Source organism: Engraulis encrasicolus, chromosome 23, assembly GCF_034702125.1.
Source record: "Engraulis encrasicolus isolate BLACKSEA-1 chromosome 23, IST_EnEncr_1.0, whole genome shotgun sequence".
NCBI classification, from domain to species: Eukaryota; Metazoa; Chordata; class Actinopteri; order Clupeiformes; family Engraulidae; genus Engraulis; species Engraulis encrasicolus.
The window spans coordinates 19,135,041-19,147,540 of NC_085879.1; the positions used below are offsets into that span (position 1 = coordinate 19,135,041).

The 12,500-nt window shown below is 45.5% G+C and overlaps 1 protein-coding gene across 1 annotated transcript in view; it reads right to left on the bottom strand.

Moving 5' to 3' along the window:
• Positions 1-12,500, bottom strand: part of ints6l (integrator complex subunit 6 like) — a 55,316-nt gene that overhangs the window by 30,633 nt on the left and 12,183 nt on the right. Inside the window, exons 3-7 of the mRNA XM_063189809.1 lie at positions 11,538-11,687; positions 7,048-7,137; positions 5,266-5,449; positions 2,457-2,585; positions 1,714-1,877 (exon numbers count right to left, since the gene is read on the bottom strand). Coding sequence (XP_063045879.1) covers positions 1,714-1,877; positions 2,457-2,585; positions 5,266-5,449; positions 7,048-7,137; positions 11,538-11,687 — 717 coding nt within the window. The remainder of the gene's footprint in view (positions 1-1,713; positions 1,878-2,456; positions 2,586-5,265; positions 5,450-7,047; positions 7,138-11,537; positions 11,688-12,500) is intronic.

The following is a 12,500-nucleotide window of genomic DNA, read 5'->3' on the forward strand; positions in this document are numbered from 1 at the left end:
TTGTATGAAACGCCTCATAGCATTTGTGTCAATGTTGACTTGTACAAGCAAGAGGGACAAACTGAAACCCCTGCTTATCCCAAGTCTCTGATATGAGGCCGATGTTACTGGCGGGAGAGTACTAGTGTTTGTTTTCTGAAATGCCTGATATTATTTGTGTCATAAAAGGCTACTAGAGTGCCAGCTAGCCAGTGGGACCAACCGTAACGTCCATTTATCCCACGTCTCTCATGCAAGGCAGAATTCATTAGTGGGAGGGTGCTTAGTGTTTGTTTTCTGAAGTGTCCGACATAATTTGTCATAGAACGCTGGCACAGAGCAAGCAAGTGGAACAAATGGTAGCGTTCACTTATGCCATGTCTCTCTCTCTCTGCAAGGCAGACTTGTATTAGCGGGAAAGCACTAGTGTTTGTTTTCGGAAATGTCCAATGTAATTTGTGTCATAATAAAAGGCTACTCAGTGCAAGCGAGCGAGTGTGGGACAAACTGTGACGTCCACTTGTCCTACGTCTCTCATAAGAGGGCGGGAGATTTGTATTAGCGGGACAGCACCAGTGTTTGTTTTCTGAAACGTCCGATATCATTTGAATCATAAAAGCCTACTGAGTGCCAGCAAAGCCAGCAGGACTGACTGTAACGTCTGCTTGTCCCACATCCCTCGTTCTAGGGTAGATTTTACTAGCGAGAAAATGTTAGTGTTTGCTTTCTGTAATGTCTGACATAATTTGTGTCATATAAAAATGCTACGGAGTGCAAGCGAGCAATGCACACTAACGTCTGCAGATTTTTACTAGCGGCAGAGTCCTGGTGTTTGCTTTCTGTAATGTGTCTGACATCATTTGTGTCATAATAAAAGGCCACTCAGTGCAAGCGAGCAAGCGGGACAAACTGTAACGTCCGCTGCATTCATAAATAGAGGAACTCCAAGTCCCATGGGGCTAAGGCGACCTCGACACCACTAGAAACAGGAAACAACATGGGCTGCCCAAGTTCAGTTCCAATCCAATAACAGAATAACAGAAAAGTCTTAATATGGTTTTGAAGGGAGGGTTTTGTGATTTATTAAATCATATTTGACAAAAGGCGATTCTGTATCTACGGATTGAAGACAATGATATGACTGGTATGTGGAATAATATCAGGGCAATTGACAAGAAATTTACAAAAACAGCATAGCGCATGACAATGATATGATTGGTATGTGGGATGAAGATGTCAAAACATAAAAAAGGACAATAAAAAAGTGGTATTGCATGTCAGGGAGTGGCTAAATTGTGCCTCGGAGTGACAAATAGACAAAAGGCGATTGAGGCCTGTGATATCCTGCATGTTAGTTAGCATTGTTTGTCTCGACAACATGAAAGCGTGAGATTGCAGTGCACACACTCGTGCCATTTGTAAGATGCCTTCTAAAGTTGAACTCAGAGGCAAGTTTGAGCATTGTACACGGGACAGAGACAGACACTCACACAAGCACATACATACAGATATGGACACGGACACAGACACACCTTGATTATAGTAGATAGAATATGCCCAACTAGGAGAGATTAAACTGAAGATACGCACATACAAGCAAATTTGCAAAAAGATAAAACTACTCTGAACTTGTTTTGCATGGCTTCATTCTTCTTCGTCACCATTATTTGCCTTTTGGTATAAAAAATGAATGGAACACTTTCACTTTGGTATGGATGTGGAGGAGATGCTCACCAGGGTGGGAGAGTTCTGGTCGGGCCAGAAGGACTCTGGGATGGGCCAGTGGCCCACAGGGACCCCCGTCTTGGGGTTCGGCCGCACGTAGATCAGCTTATGACAGCTGTGCCACGGCTGAGGACTGAATGACGACACCGACCGACTCGGATCAACCAGGCCGTCTGCAGAGGGAGGGAGAGAGAGAGAGCGAGAGACAGACAGAGACAGAGAGAGAGCGAGAGAGCGAGAGACAGACAGAGAGCGCGAGAGAGAGAGATACAGACAGATATAGACAGAGACACAGAGAGAGAGAGAGAGAGAGAAAGAGAGAGAGACGGGGAGAGAGAGAGAGAGAGAGAGAGAGAGAGAGAGAGAGAGAGAGAGAGAGAGAGACAGAGAGAGAGACAGAGACAGAGAGACAGACACAGACAGAGAGAGAAACAGAACATTAAAAAAAGGAATAAAATCAAAAAATGACTGGCCATAAATACCAACAAGCCACTGTGGCTGCTCCACCCCAAACCCCAAATGCAAAGTGGACATTCCTGTCCTCTGCATAAGCTCATATAATGCATTTATGCTACTTACATGCATAAATTCACAATACTACATGCCATACCAGCTCAGAGACGTTGTGTGAAGTGGTGTACTTTATATGTTCTGAGCTGCACATTGGTGCGTAGCACTAAAGACCAATTGGCCAAAGACAAACACACACACACGCACACACGTACGCACACACACACACACACACAACCCACCTTCCCCTATAGCTGGGGGGTCGGGCCCAGTCTTCTCGAAGTTGATGACCACCCCACTCAGCACCTTCTGCACGAGGGACTCCAGGCACTGGTTCAACATCCGCTGGGTACGCACACAATAGGACCGGCCTGGACACACACAGCAGAGCAGAACATGAGGTAAGAGAGGAAAGCCATTTTAATAACCTGTGCTGTATACCCTTTCCAATTAATGCATGTCCGCATGGGACGGGCCAAGGCACGGGATAAGGAAGACGGTAAGCAAGTGATACAACACATTTAATAACAGTGAAAATGGACCTACTATGTGCTGCACAGTACTGACTAAAAGAATATCAAAATGAACAATTGAAATGGATCACATGGACAATAGCAGCAAAGTCGGAAGGACATCAGACATTTGCAATAGAAAAGATGACTAGGGCTGCACAGTCCCAAATCACTAACAACACGAGCCATCGAGGGAGGAGAAAATGGGAGACAGAGGAAGGGAGGAGGTAGAGAGAGACAGAGAAGGAGAGAAAGAAAGACAGATGGAGGAGAGAAAAAGGTGCGGTAGAGAGATACAGGGATGGAGAGCTAGAGAGACAGTGGAAGGAGGATGAGGGTAGAAGGATACAGAAATGGAGTGATAGAAAGACAGATGGAGAGAAAAAGGGGTGGTAGAGAGATACAGAGATGGAGAGATAAACAGAAAGACAGAGGGGGGAAGATGAGAGTAGAAGGATAGAGATATAGAGTGACAGAAGGAGAGGGTAAAAGGTGGAGGTGGGTGGAGGACAGAGGAAGGAAGAGGGAGGAACCAGGGAGGAGGAAATCCATACGGTTCACAGGTAGCCACATCAATAGCAAGTGACAGGTGAGGATGCACATTTGGCCTCTCTGTGTGGGAGACCGATTGTGCCTGCTTTTGTGTGTGTGTGTGTGTGTGTGTGTGTGTGTGTGTGTGTGTATGTGTGTGTGTGTGTGTGTGTGTGTGTGTGTGTGTGTGTGTGTGTGTGTGTGTGTGTATGTGTGTGCGCGTGTGTCGCAGAAAGATAGAGGAGAAAGTGTGTGTGTATGTGTGTGTGCATGCGATAGAGAATATCTCTCTCTGTGTGTGTGTGTGTGTTCATGGCACATTGTGTTCGTGTATATGTGATATGTGTGTTGATTTATGTGTGAGAGCGGGAAAGTGAATGTGTATATGTGTGTGTGTGTGTGTGTGTGTGTGTGTGTGTGTATGTATATGTGTACGTGTACTGCGTATTGTTTTAGTGTTGGGTGTTTATCTGTGCTCTCCACTCTCTCCTCTGACCTTCACTTGTGGATGTGCCGCTGCTGTACATTCGTGCTGCATTTAAAAGCACTTTGCCAAGCATGCGGTAGAGGAAGAAATGGCACAGGGGCACAAATGTCTGTGTAGTCAGTGTGCTCGTGCGGGTGTCTCTGTGTGCGTGTGTGCGTGTGCGTGGTGGAGTAAGTGTGGGTGCCTTTGAGTTAGGGCTGCTCAATTATCAGAAAAATCAATATCACGATTATTTTGGTCAATATGGATATCACAATATTTTAGACGATATTTTATTTAAAGACAAATGAATTGTGCTAAACAATTCACAATCTTCACTCCCTTCAGCAGTTGGAGTAGAGGGTCATAGAGAAAGACACAGTGGTGTTCTGCATGAATGTAGGGTAGCAAGTCTGCTTTGAGCTCGCAATGGCTCAAGTGGAGGGCTGCAAGGGCAATACATTGTGCTTATAACCTACCTTTTGGCAGTAGACAAATGACAAAAATATTGTTTCAAATCGATATGATGAAATTTGATATTGTTCGACAGCAATATTGATATCACGATATTAATATGATATATTGCACAGCCCTACTTTGAGTGTGTGTGTGTGTGTGTGTGTCTCTGTGTGTGTGTGTGTGTATTCGAGTGCTTGTGAAAGCTTCTGTGTGTGTTGATGTGTGGCTTTGCTGTAGAAAATGGTACATGCTCACAAGTGTGCACACCTGACAGCTAGCCTGTATGAATGCCTGTGTGCAGTATGTCTGTCCCTGATCGCCGCTGGGTGTAGGCATGTGTGCATAATTGACCAAGTGACTATGAATAACTATAAGCTTGCATGCATATGTGCCCGTTGAGTATAGAGGACGACATTTTTCAGGAATTCCCCTGGGTTAAGAATATTATAATTCTGTACCCAGGGTAGTGAAGCTACACATGTTTGCCAGAATTTTGAATCGCATAACACAATTTTTAAGTTAGTATGCCTCGGCCTTTTGAGATGACCTTTTATCATTTGGAGGTCTTTTTCAGAGGTCTTTGGTTTTGGAGGTCTTTTTCTTTTTTCATGCTGTGTAGTATTTCTCGTGTCCCCAGACAGCTCCTCTGTCTTCACCTTAATGAAAGAGGAACAAGATGTAGCAGGTGGCTTTTTAAAATACAAATATCACCATTCATTGGTCAAAAGCAATTTAACAAAGGTGATTCCCATTTGTGATTTACCACATTTGAGTCAAATTAGGTTTCCACCGTGACCTGCGGTAAACGGTGCCAATGCCAGTGACTACAGCTGTTTTAACTTTTTCAAAAAATGTCCCCTCATAGTTCAGTTTTTAATATTGTTGATCATTTTTCTACTTTGTATCAACCACAAGCTACACTATCTATAGTGAAATCATGGCTAACCTTATTATTTGCTATCTGGAGATATTCCCCATTGTGTGCTTAAACATTGAGAGTGCCAGTACTGATAGGCGGGGCTGTATAGGTGTGTGGTTATTGCCTTGCATGTGTGTGTGTGTGTGTGTATGCACATGTATTACCTCCGGTAACTTCGCACATCTGCGTGATGGCGGACTCGTCGGTGGGTACGCTGCCCATCTGTTCGCTCTCGGGCATGGAGGCGCCCGGTAGCCGCAGCACCAGGGCGAAGAGGCGCTGGTCCCAGCGGAACGGCTCCTTGGTCAGCTCGCTGCCCGGCAACGGCGAGTTCAGAGGGAGGTGCAGCTGGACACGAGAGAGAAGGAAGAAATGGGTAAACTTTAGAGGTGCACCAAAAAATCGGGCGCAGAAAATATTCGGCCGAAAACGCAAAAAAAGACACTTTGTGCGAGATGGGCGAGAACAAATGGGGAAGGATCAGCAAACGGCATTGGGTTGGACTCGAACCCGGGTCCCTGGATTTATGGCACGATGGCCTAGTCCACTGAGCCACGAAGCCCTCAGAAGGTGTCAAATGAATTGATTAGTTTAAAACGATTAACTGGGGAGTAGGGAGAGGATGGAAGTTACGCAGGGGGAACAGGGGGAGTAGCGGGAGAGGAGAAAAGAGGAAGGGAGAGGACAGGACAGGAGGAGAGGAGAGGAGAGGAGAGGAGAGGAGAGGAGAGGAGAAGAGAGGAGAGGAGAGGGTGAGGTAGAACAAAAACTGTCAACTTGACCGACTAGCAGAGCAGTATGTGGGGAAATGTGGAGAGCGATGTGCAGTGAGAATGGAAGGGGGGGAACAGAGGTGTAAGCCACAAGGAGTGAATTTTTTACACATAACTCACAAGGTTGGTTGACAAAATGCTTTTTGTTGACTCTCCTTTTAGCACTTTATTGACTTAAACGAATTATTACTTTGTAGCCCTTGCAGAGATTGCTGTAATGTTCAGTGCAAAACGAATAAAATGTGTAACTCTAAAATGTTCTCAGAGAAAACAGAATATTGCTCATTTCCTCTTAATGTCTTCTATCATTTTATATGATCTTTGGCTAAGCTACTCATTGGAAATTGAGCGGCTGCACACTCATTCAACATAACCAAAGAGACGCTCCACTCTGGTAACGTAAATGCAAATGTGTTTGGAGGCATCCGCTTAGACACAAAAAATGGAGGAAGATTAGTCTTTATTTCTTGTTTCATGCAAAATACTTTCTTCTCCTTTTGTTCCATCAACAAGATGCATGGTTATTTCATCTTGGCGAGTATGCCAAAAACACTGATTTAGTTCAGTCATCAGCTCATTTCAGTTCTGGGATAAAAAAATAAAAAATACTCGACTAACGCATTTTGTCTCATCTCCTCCTACAAAGTGAACACTACATCAGATTGAAGTGAGCAACACATTCCCATGGGGCAAACAGAAGCCAGAAGAGTGGAGTTGAGCAATGCGGTCCCTTGGGGCATAGCAGGACGCATGTTCAGCAGAAACTCCTCACAGCACGGAGCCTTTCCCCACAACCTGAATTCCTCTATTGCTAAATAATGCGGTACATGACATAATACACCTGTACCACTGATGTATGTGTATGTGATCTACGGGGGACACCAACCGTCTTACCAGGAGTTACATTTCCGCATACAATAGCCCAACATGTTTCTTTGAGCAGGTGATTAAGTGGCTCATTAATTAAGTAATTAACACCGTCAGCTGTTTACTTTAAATTAGCACAACTCCTCGGGAATGAAGAAAAGCGTATTCTCATCAGCAACACCATCACATCGTGTATGAAGTGATTTAGAGCAAGACCATTGGGAATTTGGCTTTTGGCATTCAAACCATAAAGACAAAAGATGTCCACGGTTAAAGTCAAGGTCAAGGGGTCATGACCTCTCTCACCTCATCAGATACACCTGAGCTGTGCGTCAGCTTATTCCCGTCTGTGATTGTGATGATCACCGCTGGCTCCAGGAAGAAGGGATTCCGACCCTGTAGAGAGAGAGAGAGAGAGAGAGAGAGAGAGAGAGAGAGAGAGAGAGAGAGAGAGAGAGAGAGAGAGAGAGAGAGAGAGAGAGACAGAGACAGAGACAGAGAGGTGGGGAGAAAAGGAAGACGCAGAAAGAGTTAAGAAAACAATTTTCAATGCACTGACTGAGCACAACCCACTACTCTCATAAGTCAAAGCCACTATACCTTCTCTAAGACCGATTTCCGACCACCATCTCTCTGAGCCTTAAGCACGCTTTTAACTGTATGCGGGTGGTTGACGTTTAAGGGCGTAACGCAAAAAAAAGAAAACGTTTTTCCAATTCCTGAAAAAAATGATGGAAAAAAATTGAAAAAAATTGAAAAAAATAAAGCACTTAGTGGTCTGTGGAATTTCGCCTTATTTTTGCCATTTTTGGGAAAATGTGTCCTGCATCAACACATCTGACCTCAAGCTAACTTGATAATGATACTGTGTTTAATCTTAATATGTGTTTTCGTTTATAAAAAACCTTATTTTTTCCTTCTATAAGAGCAGTCACACCACAGGACACCATAAAATGAACCTAAGCATTGCGTGACAGAAACATTGCCATATATTAAAAGGTTAATAGTCACCTTAAACTTCCACAACACTCTCCAATAACTGAGGTACTGACTGGTTAGGAGTCAGTCTTTAAGACCCTTGTAGTTGGCCTTGCAGCTGCCCATTCACAAACATTGACATACATGTCACCCCACCGGACTCAATTTGTGTTACGAAATTGAACTTAGGTTTTTAACCAATGTTACGAAAAAACAAGGCGTCACGTCAACCACCCATATGTCCATGTGTGCAGTTACAGTTTAAAATTCAAACCCCATGTCCCAAATTCTGTTTCCTGCCTGTGGGATTAATAAAGCATTTCAACTACAATATGATAAATCACACTGCGTGTCCATGTTTGTTACGTCAAAGTTCAAGTTCAAACCCCCATGTCCCTTTCTTGCTCGTGGGACTAATAAAGTATTTCAACCATAATATGATAAATCACACCTTATGGTTCACTGCATAACTGCAAGCGATAACAAAAGAGACTCTTCTGATGACCCTTCCCCGTCAGACATGATCTGCTTTTATGGCCACCACCTCTTGGCCCTAAGGTGTCCTGAAAGAGGACTGCACAATGCCAGTGACAGCTGGCAGTGGGAGAGACACAGGATACCAGTTCTACACAGAATGGAAGTCTGCATGTGTCAGAATATGTTTCACTAGCAGTTTATCTGCATTACTCACTCACTCACTCACTCATGAGAGAGGAGGCAAAGGATATGAATTCTACACAGTATAAAACTCTGCATGTGTCAGAATGTGTTTTGCTAGCTTAACTCCACTCCTCCTCCTCCTCCTCTCACTCCCTGCTTTGAGAGAGAGAGAGAGAGAGAGAGAGAGAGAGAGAGAGAGAGAGAGAGAGAGAGAGAGAGAGAGAGAGAGAGAGAGAGAGAGAGAGAGAGAGAGAGAGAGAGAGAGAGAGAGGAGACGAAGGATATGAATTCTACACAGAATGGAAGTCTGCATGTGTCAGCTTAACTCCACTCCTCCTCCTCCTCCTCCTCTACTTCTTCTCACCCTGTCCCTCCCGCTCTCCCTCCTTCGCTCTCTCTCTTCCAAGAACGATCCGCTTGGCTGGCCACGGAGCAGCTGCCTCTTTCTCCCTTTTCTTTTCCTCTCCAAAAATCGAGTTTCTCCTTACATGATAACTTGATAGAAGGGGGTTTAGCTAAGATATTCCATGATGTCAAACCATCACTGAGCCTCTTTCATGCCTCTTGTCTCGCCGTTCGCTTGCCAGCTACTGGGAATGACTGCGATACGAGGAGGATGGTGTGTGTGTGTGTGTGTGTGTGTGTGTGTGTGTGTGTGTGTGTGTGTGTGTGTGTGTGTGTGTGTGTGTGTGTGTGTGTGTGTGTGTGTGTGTGTGTGTGTGTCTAGGATGCTGGTGGGGGAGAGCTTTGGGGGGGGGATACTCAGAGTCTTAGCTTTAGCTGAGCCAGACTCTGTGTGTGTGTGTGTGTGTGTGTGTGTGTGTGTGTGTGTGTGGTGATGGGGGTCACGGCTCTCGCCCCACTCTCTATCTGCCAAGAGGGAGCAAGAGAGCGAGAGAGAGAGAGAGAGAGAGAGAGAGAGAGAGAGAGAGAGAGAGAGAGAGTGTGTGTTTGAGAGTGAGCAAGGGTGAATTCAGCAGATTCAAAATGTCCCCATGGTCTCCTACAGTATGTGCGCACACACACACCCATGGTTGTCTCTCACTAAACTGAACTGAAGTGCACTAAACCATCCTCTATTATCTGCTGTTGTGAATATTTAAGTGAAGCAAACAAAATCAGCAGTGTGTGAGACAGACATCTGAAGCCACAGCAAAATGCTGTTATTGCTTTAAGCATCCATATATCCCTCATACTATTCCTACCAAGGGCCGCTGACAGCTTTGGCTAGGCCCGGCACAAAGACACCTGAAAGGGCCCCAAACTCAATACAGACAATGTTATGAGGACCCAGTTCTGGGCCCCCTCTCTCCCTAGGCCCGGGACAATTGGCCCCTTTGCCCACCCCTGTCAGCTTCCCTGTTCCCCATAACCTTTTCTTCCTCTAGCTAAACAACAATATTCATCTGTCGTACCCATGGCTGGTAATCTAATAAGCGCTGATGCGATGGAGCATGCAATAAACAAAACAGAGCTCTTATTTTATCAGTGGGTTTCGGGCTTACCAGTACGTAGTGTTTACAGTGAAGTGCAATGCTGGCCTTCTAATGCTACAATGTAAAATCTTTATTCTGCATCCACCTGGAGACAAAAGCTTTGCCAAAGTGTGTTTTTCTAAGGATTGTTTTCTTTTATTTGTTTAATAACTAACATGCAGTTTAAGTGGATTTTTGGCATTAGCCTGCAAATTCCATATAGGGGATAATATCAAGGATCAAGGATCATCAGGAACTACTATTACTCACACATGCATAGACAAACTTTCAGCCTACAACAACAACAACAGTGAAATAAATGATAAACCTCCCGACTCTCCAGAAGGGTTGCGGAGTGCAGGTCATTTAGAAGCAGACGGCATGGTGATGATAACATTACTGTCATGTCTGCACAGTGTGTGCTACAACTACAACTGCTAGAGCGTGGCGAGGGAACCATACCTCCCCACTTAACAGGATTTACATAGGACGTCTGAGCAATGCTCCACTCCACTCCACTCCGCTCAGCTTTGCTCTGCTCTGCTAGATTGACCCGCCCTCCCCCTATCTAATCCATCATGTGTGTGGGCCTGGGAGTAAGAGAGCCAACAACGCATGATAGCACAGAAAAACACACACACACACAACAGTGACATCCAGGGGGAAGGAGACAAGAGGGAGGGTGTGAATCCGTAAGAAAGTGTGTGTGTGTGTGTGTGTGTGTGTGTGTGTGTGTGTGTGTGTGTGTGTGTGTGTGTGTGTGTGTGTGTGTGTGTGTGTGTGTGTGTGTGTGTGTGTGTGTGTGTGTGTGTGTGTGTGTGTGTGTGTGTGTGTGTGTCTTGTGAAGGAAGGATACAAGGGCTCATGCCCAAAATGTCCTCTTTGTTGTTTAGGTGCAGAGTATTGTTTACTTACAGTCCCCGAAGCAATGTGGTGTTACGGTGCCTTCAAGGGCACAGTCACGGATGAAGGTGCTGGTAAGGATGGGATTTGAAACCGTAATAGTCTGATATAAAGGCCAGCGCTGTAACCATTGAGTCATGGCTGCCCCAGTTCACTGTGTAGGGTGCCAGTTACAACATACTGTAGTTTAGCCCTATGCTAGATCCGTGAATATGTCAGATTGGTTATATGATGAAAGCGTGGAAAGAGTTACTCATTGGCCATGTATCCCTGTGCCCTCATGCTACTAATTACCAGAGTATGTACAGCATGTTGCATCAGTTCCTCTAATTGCGGGAAATAACAGGATATGACCATCAGCCTATACTTAGCGGATGCTTTTACACAAAGCACTTTTGCTGTTGACAAAAAAGAACCAATTAGAACGAAGCAACAAATGAGCATCATGTGTTAACTAGTAAATGTCAAGCCACTGTTAGCATGTTCAGTGCCGGTGCCTGCTCTGGCCGACCTGAAAACAGCATGTGAGTGGTAAACTGCGAGCAGAGGAAGCGGTGGTGGCCACCTGGGTGTTCCTGTCCCTGTCCATGGTGGTCACAGCCCAACCTAGAGGTATCCACAGTGCTAACTGCAAAGCTACTGTGGGCACTAATCACTGGGTGGTTCAGGAGTCACTCAGTGGTGCAACCGTCAATAGCTGTCAATGATGAATGTCAGATTAGCAGCAAGTACAGAATACGTGTTAACTGGTTAGTGTGATTGGGGGGTTGCGTGCGGTACCTGTCCATAGTTGTCGATGCCCGAGGCGAGCCGGTTGAGATTGAGCAGGTCGAAGGCCGAGCGCAGTGCCGTGCCCATCGTTGTCAGCCCCGACGCCTGCAGGTTCTTCAGCTCGCTCATGAACGTAGCGTGGTTCTCTCGCCATCCCGCCTAGAACAGAGGAGAGCATATTGGTTTACATCAGTGTTTCTCAAAGTGGGGCGTAAGCCCCCCTGGGGGGGTGCGGAGGCATCGCAGGGTGACATCTGATTTTGTTTTTTTTTCTCCCCTGGGAATTACCGGTATTTCCTGTCTTGCAAATAAGTCAATATGTTTAAAGCCTCACCAACAGTATATTATTTGTCTTTATTATATGGTTGTGACGTCATCTGTCGAATGCTCCATTAATTTCAACGGGGCTCCCCAACGTTCGGACGTCTGTTATTTTTCGATAACGGACGGGTTGGTCTATAACAGACCGCTGTCAATGGCAACAAGACTTTTCACTGCTAAAGCGACTTTTCAACAAGACTCTAATCAGCTGCTGTGATAGACAGCACCCGTTGTCCTGGCTACCGCTGTCAATGGCAACAAGACGTTCACTGCTAAAGCCACTGCTTGTATACAAGTCAGTGGCTAAAGCGAATGTTTCATATCACTCCGCAGGGGGTCCGGTCTTTTGTCACTCTAATCAGCTGCTGTGATAGACAACACCTGTTGTCCTGGCTAGCCTACCTAGCTGTTGCCTAGCGGTGTTCCACAACGGCACTGTTTTGTTTTGCGCAGCAACAATCTTAACATTAAATAGGTCTAAAGAAATGTCCCCGCATGTGTGAATCATGTAAGTATATCCATATAATAAGCGGGTTAACTTTCGGCGAGTCGGTCGCTTTGTGGAATAGCAGCACTTCAGAGAGAACAAGACCCCTCCGCTCCGCGTCGGGGTCTAAAGATTCTCTCTGTCGTGCTGCTATTCCACGGTAG